Raw genomic sequence first — 15,075 nt, forward strand, 5'->3', positions numbered from 1 at the left:
TTAATTTCTCACGTAACAGGTTTATGTTTCATTTAATTGATCAAAATAAAATCAACTTCAACGTGGATGAATAGATGTAGGTATAGTGTGGATGAATATCCTGTGAACTATATCAAAATGAACTATTTAAAAATCAGTGTACAAAAATGTCGTTCAACGATTGAATGGTATAAGATCGGTGAGACGTGTGGGAAAACATGTTGATGAAAAGCACAAACAAAAGTCAATATAGTCAGATCTCTAGTCCCAGATAATAAATATTTCGAATAAGCTACTTCTTCAACTAAACGCAGTAGATATTAGTTGTTAGTAGGGAAGGCTATCGCGTAAAATTACTCGAGCAAAGCGAGTTCACTTTGTAAATTACCTCAGTGGACTGTTTGTGATAGATTTATCAAATAAGTGTTCAATTTAGTAAATTTAATGTAAGTCAATTCCTGTAATATTTGACGTCCATATAAATGTATTTTAGTGCACAAATTAACTTCTTTATTTCTTTTGCGGATGATAACCACACATATTCATTTAAATTAAGTTTCCAAAAACCAATATATATATATATAATTATGTTAACCGCTAAATTTCCGCTCTTTATTCAATAGTAATTATAACATATACAATACAGCTGATATTGGTGCTATAGTTAATATTTTAATGAAACCTTTCGAACGCTTGTTTTTATTTTAACTAAGATTGTACGAATTATTAAATTCCAATGTAGTAATGCGGTACGCTATAATTATATGCTATGTCTATTTTCACTTGACCTTAGAAAACTTGGGACAACGGACGTTTTAGAATCATTTAATATAATTTCATAGGATCTTAAAATAGATAGGAAATTCGTAGTTTTAATTAATATTCGATTATCTGACTTTAAGTCATTTATATTTTCAATGTAGTATTTGTTTTATTATCTTTGTAATTTTTAGTAACCATTGCCAAAACAAACATATGTATAACAATGTGTAACCATAATTATTATTCTTGTATTAAATGAATTGAAAAACTTAAAATGAAATGTATAAGGTGACTAGCCTGTTTTGGTGGTATCTCAGAAAGGTAGAAAGAACGTTAGTTAATTGTAATGTATATCATATGGTTGTTGATATGTGTAATATTAATTTAGAAAATACATAAGCAGAGGTCAATCCATATGGTCAATTAAGTATGGACAGAATTTAAATGTTCCACGGTTGTATTTAAACGTGAAACATTGCACTATGGTTGTAATGTGCTTTTAATATTAGGACTGTGAGAGAAAATTTTTATTTGTGTAAATTTATGAAAGGACTTAAAGATTTTCGTAGCGCTATAATTCTTAAAGAAAAATAGTTCTCACAAGTAACAGAAAATTACCTTAGTCCGATCACATAGAAAATTTAAATAATGTAAGCAGGTATGGCGGCTTGTCCGATGTATTGTTAAAGCTATTGCTAATCGTGTATTGAGGTAACTAACTGGTTTGAGGTAGTAAAATTAATTTTATATAACTCATAAATTAATCGAGGTGGTTCAAAAGCCCTTAAATGGTGCTAGTCTTTATTTTTTCTAATAATAAATAAGCATCATGAACCGTATTAAAAAATATATATGAAAAGAATTATAGAATGAAAAATAATGAAAAAAATGACATCGAATAGCTCCAGAGCTAAGTTATTACTGTGTAAGAATTTTGTTGCGGTTGTTATGTTTACAGTTTTTGTGTTTTCTATGTGATCAGACTATATAATATTATTAGTATTTTTGTAGAGAATTTAAATGTACGCCATATATGCCGTTGTATTTAAAAGGACTAGGGACACGTTCATCATAACATTATTACTCAGAATACAGAATAATTCTGAGCATTATTATCTATTAAATTTAAAAACTAAACATGCTCAATAAATGTATAATCGAAATAAATGTACAAAGAGAGGTCCATTAACATTTTTCATTACTTATTAAATTAATTTACCTTTTTTAGATATTATCTATGTTTTTTATTCTTTTCAGAATTAAGGAAGATTTATTGTTATTTTCTTTTTAATAATATATATATGTTTTAAGTTGTTTAACTTGGAAGTTTTTTGTTATAACGAGTTCAATCGTTATTTCGATAACTGTAAGACTTTTTTATATATTAATACTAAAAATAATAGATGTTAGAGCCTTAATTGATCTGCAGTGCTTATAAAATCATGATATAGATTGTAGTAATGATAATACGCGACGTACTTTGTCGTGCCTATCGTACATTGCTTGTAGAATTGTCTACGAAGTGTTATATTTTTATATAAAAACTTAGGAGCATTGCTTGTTTTTTATCTTAAGATCGGGCACACCAACCCACAGACATCTAGTAATTTATTTTGTAAAATGTTACAAATTATATAATTTTGCCTTATGTTTATGACGTAACAAATTGTTTTTTTTGGTTGCTTATTTTTAATGTAACAATTTTAAGACAAAATGTCAAAGAATTAGATAAGTTAGGCAAATTATGTGTTTAAATGTAAATATATAGATGAAAACATGTATGTAGAGATACATAATACTTATTTATGTATTAAATTTGATATTGTTTTCAAAATTTCATTGGCTGTATTATTTCAACCTCTAATTCCCCTCATTTATAAAGAAATACAATTATTATTTAAAATAAAACAACAAATTAAAAAAATATATTTATTCTGTCATTAATTGATACAATGGATTCATATTCTGGTTCTAACATTCCTACTTATAATAGGATGAATACTTTTGATTACAAGCAGTCTTTCGATAATAGTCTCCACAACGATTAATTTATTTTGTAATTTCATGTACATTGTTCTCTATTTTTTATATGTACAAATAGATGCAAATAAACCTCATGGATAACTAGAACTAGTTTTAATCTTAGGTCATCATCATATGTAAAATTTTAGCAAATATATACCTACTATGATATTCAGTGTGCCTATCGATAGAAACTACAATTCAAATAGCCCAAATCGCTATCATTAGAGCAAAAAATATAATGACAAATGAAGTTCTTATTTAAAACTAGAGCAAGTTTTATATTATCTTTTTTAATAATAAAATGCTACGTCATACATACATTGGACTGCACGAAAACAGTCGAGGGGAAAATATCAACATGATATTAATAAAAAAGTATACTCAGTTTATGTAATTTCATAGAAAGTTCAGTATTTTTACATCTGTACTTTTTACACTAAGAATAGCGATATATTTTTTAATATTGCGCAATTAAATCGTGGCGCTTTTACGAAAACATAATAAATCCGAAAAAGCTCGTGTCATGTAAAATAATAATACAAATGATGGTATATTTTGTCTGTCGAACTTAAAGACTAACTATGTATTAGGTATATTATTAGAACATAAGTAAATAAACAGACACATTACACATAATTGTTTTAAACATACAGCCGTTTATCTCGGTTTTATACAGTCCTAAGTTTGGGTATCTGTATCCCAAATACCATGTTATTGAACCATTTAGAGAATAGTTTAATATGTAAAAAATAATAATTCTAAACAATAATCAATGCTATCTTGCAAATCATGCATCTTCGCACTCTTCTACCATATCGCTCGGAGGTGACGGGAAATCAGGAGGTCCCCAATTAAGGTATATACTGTCCGTATAAATTGCCATGCCAAATGAAAACAGCCACCTAAATCAAATATGTTATCAATAGATTCCGCTCGTGGCTTCGCCCGCGTGTGAAAGGGGGCAGGGGGCAGGGCAGGGTAAGTTAGGTACCCTATGTTATTACCCCTCACAAAGTTTATGCAAAATTTGATGATGATGGGTTGAATAGTTCAGACGTAACCAACAAACTCACATTCACATAATAATATTAGTTAGGATATGATAATACATACCCATAATGAGCTTTTCACGTTTACAAACATTGGCACTAAAGTATATCAACACTAACTTAGTCTCAAAAACAATTGACTTTGAACAATACTAATCCGGTTGACATGGAACTTTCATATTATTTTAGTTGATTGTTTCAGGACAGAAATACACTACATATTATAATGTTCATTGTTGCATATTTTTTTGGATATAGGTTTAGTATGCCGACGTAAGTACTCAACGTAGTCGGAGATAAAATTTATGGTCGGTCCAGGCGCTTTCGAAGCGAGCGCTGCATGGTAATTAGCTAGCTAAGAGCTAATAGTAAGGTTAGATTAAAAAATTATATTAGGTCATTGTTTAAAAAATCCGTCCATTTTAATATCTCCTGCGCAGTTGGCTAGATTCCTTTATGTATATATCGATCACAAGGCGATCATCAGATGAGTAAGACAATTGAATGTCTCGATTTTCATATACACACATTCACATTTTATAATAATAGATCTACGGAAATAATTTATACGATCGCAAGTTATTAAGTTTTTCGATAAATACTGTAGTTAAATACATATTCATACCAGGCTAATCCACCTAGGAAATGCTTCATATAAAAACTTTGCTTCTGTCTGTACCAAGGATCCCATGGTCCGCACGGTACGGGCAGCTCGTTCATGTGTGGTTGACATCGGGCTAGTGTTTAAAAAACATATATTGTTCATATGATTTTTTTTAAGATTTAAGCTTTATATGAGTGTGTGAAAAGAACCAAAAATACATTTTCCCAATTAATATTCAGGAAGGTATCTAACTGTTTAGCATATTATGTATACACACTACTCGAAAATTTTATTAATTTTTAAGCCAGTTTCAAAACTATAAGTTTTAAAATAGTTAAGTACTATTTATTTAAACGCCAATAGTAAAAATATTAAAGGAAATTTAAATTTAGTACCGAATAAATAAACAATAAAATTTAAAACAATAAATGATCAGCAATGATTTATTTATTGTTTATAGTATTAATGATTGGTATCATCGGTACTATACTAATTTTTTTGTAACACTATACAACTAATTAAACATTTGATTGCCTTTTTTAAGGAAAATTTGAGAGATTAAAATAATAATTGACATAATATTAAAAAGGAGTTTTTTTGCTTGGAACGGATAGTGTTTTCACTGGATTTATATTTAGCGGTAATGGTAAAAAAATGTAACTCCTAAAAAATATAATATACACGGACACGTCTGTTCATTACTTGCATTCATTTACCTGCTATCTTGTTATTATATCGGAATATTTATCTTCACGTTAAAGTTATAATACGAAAAGTCACTTACTTGGCTTATTCGCTAATTTCCTACTGTGTAATAGATTTGAAAATCCTTTTTGAATGGTTATTATTCGTGATCGCATAATGCGGTTTTTGTGTCAGTTATCAATTCAAGAGACATCTTTAAAAAATATGAATATTTGAATGTAGACGTTTTATTATATGCCAGTAGTTTGACTTAGTTATTAAATGACATTTTAATTTTTCTTCAATTGAACTTGATCGTTTCAATCGTGTTCTATTGTAGTCAATATTCATTGTATTATGAAAAATAACTAACATAATTTAATTAAAATAACGTTTAAAAAATGGGCTAATTCGTTAGGTTCTTTAAAGAAAATAAATTCAACGCACCTAAAGCATATTCCCTTCACTTCGGTTAATTTTAAATAATAAATTAATATAAATAAAGTTAAATCTTCCATGAATGTTAATTTTTTTGAGTAACTAATACTTTGTTTATAAAAGCAGTGTAGTTAAGTACCTATATTTGAAGACCATATTTCATTTTCTTACACAATTTTTACTCTGTTGTTTCTAAACTGTTTCTAACAAAATGGCGAGAACCGAATAATATTGGTTTAGAAATCGATTCATTCTAAACATTGATGTACGAAAACCAAAAAAGAAAACAACTGTAACTGTTTACTTAAACCTTTATTGTCTAAACGAAATTAGTAATTATCAGGTCAATAACTTACAAAGTATTTGCCTCATATTAAATTAGATACCTTATATCTTTTAAACTACTAGATTCTTAACCTCAAGAACTATATTTTGCTGTAGTGAAAAGATTTCGTTTGAATCTTATTACAAGTCAGTATCACAGTAAACCCAATAAATAGATAGTTTGTTGATTAAATATTGCGTAGGAAACGTTAATCGTCAATTACTTATCATTTATTACGAGGACGAAGGACTCTAAGAATGAGAAGCATTAAAAAAAATCCCTTTTAATGAATGTCACTCAAGGTCACAGAGCAATCGTTAACCGATAAACAATATTGGACGGTTATTTGCAATTATTTTACAACTAATTGTAATATATATACCTTTAATTCCTAGCATCTATATAACGAAACAAACTAAAAATAGTAAATGTGGAATACTACTAGAAATCTTATTTTTCAACTTGAAGCAATGTGCAATTTAATACCATGGGCTAATTCATTGTAATGAATTTAAAAAGCGAACCAATTTATTTCGTGTGACGTATTTGAAATGAAAACGACATAACTAAAAAATTAATAGGTTTTTCTCAATCATTTTGACATGTATTGCATAGAAAATTTGCCATTTATTTTGCAATTATTTCTAAATCACTATGAGGCAAGAGAATCCCAATGTCTATGGGTAAGGGAGATCACTCCCCGGTTCAAATTGAATTTAAAAAATCATATCAAAAACATTCTTATTTGTTATTGAAGATAAAACTTTTAAACTTATTTAGATTGTAAACTTTTTTTACTTGAAAAATAAAATTACTCCTATTAAATTGAAATTAATAAAATATTTATTTTTAGTACATAATGTATCAAAGGAAATCGGTGAATTGAGATTTATTACTAAAAAAATATACTAATTTTAAATCCATGAAAACTGTTATTTATTTGAAAAGAAATAGATTAATTAATTTTATACAATCAATTTTACAATACGATATAAAACAGTTCTTCACTTATTAAATTTACTGTTGAGCATATAAATTGCAAGATATTAAAATAAGTCCAAATGGTATACGAATAAGGAAACAATACTCACTTAGGTGTAAAATATTATAATATATCAACTGAGTATTTTGACTTCAACATACAGAAGTACAGTTTTCATAGATTTTTATTGCTAAATTACGTTATTTATAGACTAGTTATCTACTCTCAGGTTTGGGTTTAGGAGGTTTGAAACCCATTATTTTCTTCTTTTTTTTCTCCTTTTTACCACTTCCGGATTGGAAACTTTTCCAACTATCTACTCGGTTTTGTCGTGATTCCTGAAAATTATAAAAAGTTGCTTAAATCAATTTGTGGAATGGTATGGGGGTTGAGGATCGGGCATAAGCAATTGCTCACTAAAGTTGATTTATATTTATATTTCTCACAGTTTCCACATAAAATGACTCACCCATTATATATGAACAAAGACAAAATATATAATACTGAGGTATTATTAAACTATTTATAGACACATTATTGTAATCTAAATTATGACATTACCTCAAAGTTTTTAGCCCACTCCTTTTCAAGTGACATTTGTTCCTCTTGATCAATTTCTGCTTCACGTTTACGTTTTCTCTCTTCCATATCTCGAGTCTCTAGGTGTTGACGCTTACGTTCCATATCCGCAAACAACTAAAATAATAAAAAAAAAACAAACTAAGATTATAAAAACCCCCTTACCATGCTTATTTTGGTTGACATCTGCAGGTTTATTAATAATGTGACAAACCCAATAATACATTGAACTGGGGCTCTATTACTACATATCAATTATTGAAATTTATAGTTGCTCTTTAGTTGTTATCCATCCAATTACTGTTTGGTAAATTTTGGTTTGAAATAAAATATCTATAAATTAGTAGAATTGAGACGATTTTTTATTTTTTTTTATGTTGTTGACCTGGTACAACTATTGTATAAGTTACATTATAAGTGACATATATGTATATTTACTAAGGTTTGTATTATATCAAAAATATTCTTGAATATCTTATAACAAAGTACATATATAAAACAAAAAATCAAACAGCATCAACCTCCTATTGTTTTTTTTTATGATATAGGTAGGGCTGATATGCAAGTTGTCACTACTACCCATAGACGATGAGAAACAGTAAAAATTCCTACGTCGCCCATTCACCACCAACCTTTGGAACTTAGATGTTATGTCCAATGTGCCTGTAGTTACACTAGCTAACTCACCCCTCAAACTGAACACAACAATGAATACTGCTTTTCGGTATTATAATATCTGATGAGTGGATATATACATACCCAAACGGGCTTGCACAGCCCTAGCTCAAAGTAATGTTGCAAATAACACTTACAATACTTGAGCATTTGTCATTTCCACTCTCAGCAGACACAGGATTAGCTTTAGCATTTAACTCATTAAATTGAAAATATGTCAAGACTTAACTATACAAACCTTCATAGTCATAACATAAACTGCATGTTTATATTTGTCAGGATCATCTTCTGGTATACCTTCAGTTACTTTGCCATCTTTCTTTTGTTTTTTACGTTTTTGTTCTATCTGCAATAATTGATATGGGGTTTAAAATTAAATGTAATTATTGGTAAATATATTTTACATATTATAGGCAAGGCATTTACAAAAGTAGATATTTTTTGTAAACTTTACTAAAGTATCTCAAAATCGTGTGATTTTGGAAGGGGGATAATTGAAATTTTAATTTAAACAAAAGTTTTATAAAAGCTTCTTTTTACAAAAGTTAAATTATTCACTATAAATGTTCATGTAAATGTGAATTATTTAAAATGTTACTCTCAAGTCTTAAAATATCTCATTGCTGTATGTCATAGAAGAAATGAGCTTGACTTGTCCACTGAAATGAGACAAATTAAAAACTGTACACTAAATACTGCACTGTACTGATAAAGTGAGTACTGCAGAACAGGACTGGCAATTTACCAGATCAGATAAGCTGATGCAAGATATCAAGTTGATTTCCATATTTTATATGGTATGGTTAACTGGGACTATCATACATATCATACATTACATACTAATTGTAATACATACAAATATGTGCTCAATTTCTGCTAATAAATCAACTCATGCACAGAGGCAAAGGAAACTTTGTGAGGAAATGTGTGTCTAATTTCAAAGAATTTCTGCTACATATGTTGTCCCATCCGCAATTAGAGGGTCTTGGGTAGGAAGTCATAGTCCAGCTGTGTTATACTTACAGGCAGTTATTAAAGCTAATTATTTTATTCAAAATCCCTTACCATGTGATCTGTGCGTTCCTTAGCTTCCTCATATATATCCAAACTCTTTTTCCTTGTTTCTTCATTTTCTAAAGTTTTCCAGGCTCTGTTTATAATTTCAAACGCCTGTTGAGCTCGCTCTGAGTCATCCTAAAATTCAAAATATAATAATCTAATTTTTAATTCATTTAAATATTTACTGGTAGTTGTTAAAGTGTACTTTTATAGTGTAAGCCCTTCATCTCTTTATATAACATACCTTAGATTCCAGACAATGTTTTAAATTGTTATGTTTTCTAAAATATAATACCTTCCAGTATAATAGGTATAATAAAAGTTTAATCAATTAATTTATTTACTCGTATTAAGTATTAAAAATTAAACTAAATCCTTTCAGTGTTTTGATGTTTGATATTGTTATAGTAAATCAAACATCATTTATGCAACCATTCCTTACCTACGTACAAGCAGCTCGGGTTGGCTCAGGGTATGCAAACGTTCCCATCTGTGGATAAAAACCAAATGTTGACGGATATACCGTCTCAGCGAAAAATCTAGGATCTCCTCTGAATTTAAGCTACTAACTACATTTGATGTAGGTCAAGAGAGTGTGGAGATTTATATCGTGACAAATTTAAAAAGTACATACAATTTTATCAATTGTAATAGCATTTATGCTATTAACTTCACATTTAGTTTTTGTTTCAAAAGGTAAAACACAAGAAAACATTAATAGGTATCTACAGCTAAACAGACTAGTGATATAGTCTTATTATAAATGGTATATTTATCTGGGTAAATTTATTTAACATGCAAATAAAACCATCTTACTTACTATATTTTTATCTGGATGTACAAGTATTGATAGACGTCGATATTTTTTCTTAATTTCATCCAAAGTGTTTTCTGGATCAACTTGTAATACTTCAAAAGGATTTAAATTGAAATAAGTCGATCCAGGTCGAAGTAATCTCTCAATTTGTTGCTTTGGAGTTAAAACCGAATCTCTCTTTTCGATCTCTTTAACCTGAAAAATTATATAAAAAATAAACACTTGTAAGAAAACTTCTTTTATTAGATAGGTGTATACATATTACATACATACATTTGTATCATTTTAGGTTACATTACCTCGGTATAAAAGTCTTCAAAAGATTCTTTTCCGCTAGATGTAGTAGACGACATTTTCTCTTATTTTAAAATAAAATCATTTAAACGAATGAAAATGAAACGCTCTAAATAATAATGTTTGAATAATTATTTAAATTTTACAGAAATTCGAAAGCTAACACAGAATTACGGATTATGAAATAATAATATGACACTTGACAGCTAACAAGTCACAGCATTGAGCATTTGAGCGTTACGAATTTGACAGCGATCGTAATGATTTCTGGTACTGTTACACGTATAATCAAACGTTTCGTGAAGATTGACTTTGTATTCATTTTAACTTAGTTATAATAATTCAAAATATTATTTTAAACGATTTTTTTTAAATTGCTGTTAAAAACCTTGAAAACTATCAACAGACAACATTTATTTTAAAAGCCGTCAAATCAAAGTAACATTTATGATATGACTGTAAGCAAAGTGAGTGGTTTAAGTTTTATAAACATAAATAAAAAATTTTTTTGTTATCACAGAAGTAATAACATATGACGGCGTTTCCGGCCTATATCAGGTTGACAAGCTGTCAACCTAGCGAAGCGTCATAGTGAATGGTGAGGCGAGCAGCCATTTTGAACGACACGATCGAACGAGAGGGCGCCCGTTTACCACACTTATGACGAATCGCTGTGATTGCCGCCATATTGCCGTTTTGTTCAAACTATCTTAGTTGATTTTTGTATGAAAGTGCTGTGTATTCGAACTATTCCTGTGACTACAGTGATTATTAAATTGTAATTAACATCTTGGACTGGATCGTTTATTTTACCACGCCCATCTATCCGATCTAAATAAAATGTAACCGAAGCTATCGTTCTTAGAAAAATTTAAACGGAATAGACTTGCTCATGGCCCTTACCAGCGCCTTGAAAGGACGAGCTGCAGCCAGCATTACTAAAGTGAATATAAATGAAATGACCTGGACTGTGGTCAAGCAATGTCTAATGGCGAAATTTTCAAAACCAAAGTTGCCGCAGGATTACTTCGACGACATATTACGATTTCAAATCGCTGCCAAAGAAACAGCTTCCGAATCTGCACTACGTCTGTGGAGCTTGATTGAACGGATTCCGAAGTGCACGATGCCTGAAGAAGTAGTTACTGGATTTGTGATATCAGTACTGTGTAAAAAGGATGGACTAATACGTCGCGAATTAAATGCTCACAATATTATGACTCGCACTCAACTATTTCGAGTACTCGGAGGTGTGTCCTTGAAACGCCAATCGGATGGTGGTGGAGATACCAACTGTCGAAAACGTCGTGACAACTTCGGATCTGCATCTCAAGAGGTACCGAGCTCGTCACGAACATTGAAGAACACAACTTCCGTGTCTTGCTACACTTGTGGAAAAAAAGGACACGTGACAACTAACTGTCCTGACAAGAAGAATGGAAGCAAGGCTGCGGTCATGGAGGTCCAACATTGTGAGCACCGTCCGTCCAGGGGGACTTTGAAAACATCTTCCGGTGAGTCTGTCCCTTTTTTATTTGATAGTGGATCATCTTGTTCGCTTTTAAAAGAAAGTTATTGCGATAAACTTTTGGGTACTGCGCGTAAAGACGTTGTTTATCTTAGTGGTATCGGTGGCAATGATCTGCTATGTACTACACAAATTCTAAGTAAGGTTGAAATCGGTGATCGCCTTATTAGTTTACTCTTTCACGTAGTACCGGATTGCAACTTATCAGATCCTATTATAATTGGCAGAGATATTTTTGATTTAGGGTTATGTGTTAAAATTGACAATGATAATCTTGTTATATATGCCAAAGAACAATCAAATTTTTGTAATAAATCGGATCCTTTAGATTTATATCAAATTGATACAGATTTACAAGGGTGTGATAAGGATATGTTGATTTCAATTTTAAGAAAATATTCTGATAGTTTCATCGAAGGTACACCGACTAAACGAGTTAAGACAGGAGTATTTGAGATAATTTTGGTAGACCCTCAAAAAGTAGTGTATAGACGTCCTAACAAACGCGCACCTATAGAGAAACAAATAATTAAGGAACAAGTCCAAAAATTGTTAGATGCTGGAGTTATCCAAGAGAGTTCCTCTCCTTTTGCAAGCCCGATTGTCCTCGTTAAAAAGAAGGACAATTCGTATAGGCTTTGTGTAGATTATAGGGAGTTAAACTCTAATACTGTACCGGAACGTTACCCTTTGCCCCGCATTGACGAACAAATCGACCAGCTTGGTAGGGCCAACTTCTTTTCTTCTTTAGACATGGCTGCTGGCTTTCACCAGATCCCTGTCCATCCCAACTCAATTCAGAAAACAGCCTTTGTCACAAATGAGGGCCAGTACGAATACCTCGCCATGCCATTTGGGTTGCGTAACGCGCCTTCGGTGTTTCAGAGATGTATCACAAAAGCATTCAGCCATCTTAAAGAAAAACCTTTGATATATATGGATGACGTGTTGGCCTATTCAGTGGACATTTCTGAAGGTTTGCAGCGCCTTGATGAACTATTGGCTGCACTATCAGAATCTGGATTTTCAATTAACCTAAAGAAGTGTAAGTTTATGAAACAAAAGATAGACTACTTAGGATATTCTATTCAGTCTGGTGAAGTTAGGCCCAACTCACGAAAAATCCAAGCGTTGATAGATGCCCCAGAGCCCAAGTCAGCTACAAATGTTCGACAATTCCTCGGATTGGCATCTTATTTCCGAAAATTCATCCCCAATTTTACCCATATAGTTGGTCCCCTCTACCCACTTACGAAACTCAAAGGACGTATTAGCTGGACTCCAGAACATGAAAGGATACGTAAACAGTTAATAGACATTCTTACATCCGAACCCGTACTTACCATATTTGACCCAGACCTCCCTGTAGAGCTGCATACTGACGCTAGCTCCGATGGGTATGGAGCGATCCTCTTGCAAAAGAAAAACAACCTTCCCCACGTAGTAGAATATTTTAGCCGTCGGACGTCGGATGCGGAGTCGCGCTATCACTCTTACGAGCTAGAAACTTTAGCAGTAGTAAGAGCAATAGAGCACTTCCGACATTACCTGTATGGCAGGAATTTTGTGGTTGTTACCGACTGCAATTCATTAAAAGCGTCAAAGTCTAAGAAGGACTTAACTCCTCGCGTATATCGATGGTGGGCATATTTGCAAGCCTACGATTTCGATATCGTGTATCGTGAAGGCAGTAGGATGGAACACGCTGACTTTCTGTCTCGAAACCCTTTACCGAATCCAGATTCAGACAATACCACAGAACCCGTAAAATCTCAAATTCAATCTGTTCATTTTATCGAACTCCACCACGGCTGGCTATCTGTTGAAAAGAAACGAGATGCCGAAATCCAAGACCTTATTTCGAAATACCATAACAATGGTTTTCCTGAGACTGTAGCTCAAACTTACGATGTTAGAGAAGGCATCCTCTACCGGAAAATTGTTCGGAATAAAGTAGTGTCCTGGCTGCCAGTAGTTCCACGATCTCTTATCTGGACCCTTATAAATCATGTTCATACTGAATTACAACATCTAGGTAAAGACAAAACGCTTGACAAGCTTTATGAGAAATATTGGTTCCCGGACATGTCTAAATGTGTCCGAAAATACATAGACTCGTGCATCATTTGTAAGGCATCCAAGGGCCCATCCGGACCTCAAGCCGTTCAGCTTCACCCGATTCCAAAGGTACCTGTACCTTGGCATACGATTCATATTGACTTCACGGGAAAGCTGAGCGGAAAGAGTGATCGGAAGGAGTATTGCTCAGTAATCATAGACGCTTTCACAAAGTTCGTTTTACTAGAACATACCTTGTCTCTTGATGCGAAGAGTGCGATTAATGCACTGCAAAAAGCAGTTAATCTTTTTGGAGCACCAAAAAGAATTATTGCAGACCAAGGTCGTTGCTACATCAGTTCTGACTTTAAGTCATTCTGCGATGAGCATAAAATAGAACTTCACTTTATAGCGACGGGTTCCAGTAGAGCAAATGGTCAAGTTGAGCGAGTAATGCGTACTCTCAAGAGCATTTTAACTATAGTAGAAAATGACCCTAACAAAACGTGGCGTGACGAACTAGGAAATATTCAACTTGCCCTAAATAGTACCAAGTCCGCTGTTACTAAATATTCACCATCAGAGCTTATGTTCGGGATTAATTCCGATTCTTTAGGTATGGCCAAAATAAACTGTATCGATAACAATAATGCGGTTCGCTCGGATGTCGATTCGATTAGGGAGGATGCTTCGATAAATATTCAGAAAGCTGCTGAATCTGAAACTGTTAGATTTAACCTCGGTCGCGCAAAAATTAAACCATTTTCTAAAGGTGATCACGTGTTCATTAAAAACAACGAACGCAATAAAACTAAATTGGATAGGAAATTCAGGGGTCCTTTCGTAATTACAGAAGTTTTAAATAATGATCGTTACGAACTTAAAAGCATAGCAGGTAGTTCCAATCGTGTTCTTAAATACTCTCACGAGAATTTGCGCACAGTGCCCCAGGGACATATCGGATTACTAGAAATCGCGACTAGTCTTTTGAATGAGGATGAGGCCGAGACGGCGTCGGATACTGAAGACAATATATTGGGCTTTAACAATGAGAACGAGTCATTAGACCGTCTAGACACCTTGACCGTATGCTCTGATACCGCTTCCGCGGACTCACGTACTATGTCAGCCAACTCAGACACAATGAGTGCTCATTCAGACCCCGAAACGTGGGACGTTATTCACGAAGTTGAAATACATTGAAACAAGACAATTCA

The 15,075-nt window shown here is 32.1% G+C and overlaps 2 protein-coding genes across 2 annotated transcripts; both read right to left on the bottom strand.

The window, feature by feature from the left end:
* Nucleotides 1-2,911: 2,911 nt before the first annotated feature.
* On the bottom strand, nt 2,912-5,394 carry LOC113401318 (uncharacterized). The gene is made up of 3 exons (XM_064215321.1): nt 5,204-5,394; nt 4,441-4,552; nt 2,912-3,668 (listed from the first exon to the last, which is right to left on the bottom strand). Exons 1-3 carry the CDS (start codon nt 5,277-5,279, stop codon nt 3,554-3,556), a joined length of 303 nt encoding a protein of 100 aa, XP_064071391.1. The 5' UTR covers nt 5,280-5,394; the 3' UTR covers nt 2,912-3,553.
* Nucleotides 5,395-5,834: 440 nt separating this feature from the next.
* On the bottom strand, nt 5,835-10,497 carry LOC113401279 (dnaJ homolog subfamily C member 8). The gene is made up of 6 exons (XM_026641116.2): nt 10,278-10,497; nt 9,982-10,173; nt 9,168-9,296; nt 8,341-8,448; nt 7,410-7,544; nt 5,835-7,186 (listed from the first exon to the last, which is right to left on the bottom strand). The coding sequence occupies exons 1-6, from the start codon at nt 10,329-10,331 to the stop codon at nt 7,064-7,066; spliced, it is 741 nt and encodes a 246-aa protein (XP_026496901.1). The 5' UTR covers nt 10,332-10,497; the 3' UTR covers nt 5,835-7,063.
* Nucleotides 10,498-15,075: the final 4,578 nt, after the last annotated feature.

The sequence above is a fragment of the Vanessa tameamea genome, chromosome 7 (genome assembly GCF_037043105.1).
Source record: "Vanessa tameamea isolate UH-Manoa-2023 chromosome 7, ilVanTame1 primary haplotype, whole genome shotgun sequence".
NCBI classification, from domain to species: domain Eukaryota; kingdom Metazoa; phylum Arthropoda; class Insecta; order Lepidoptera; family Nymphalidae; genus Vanessa; species Vanessa tameamea.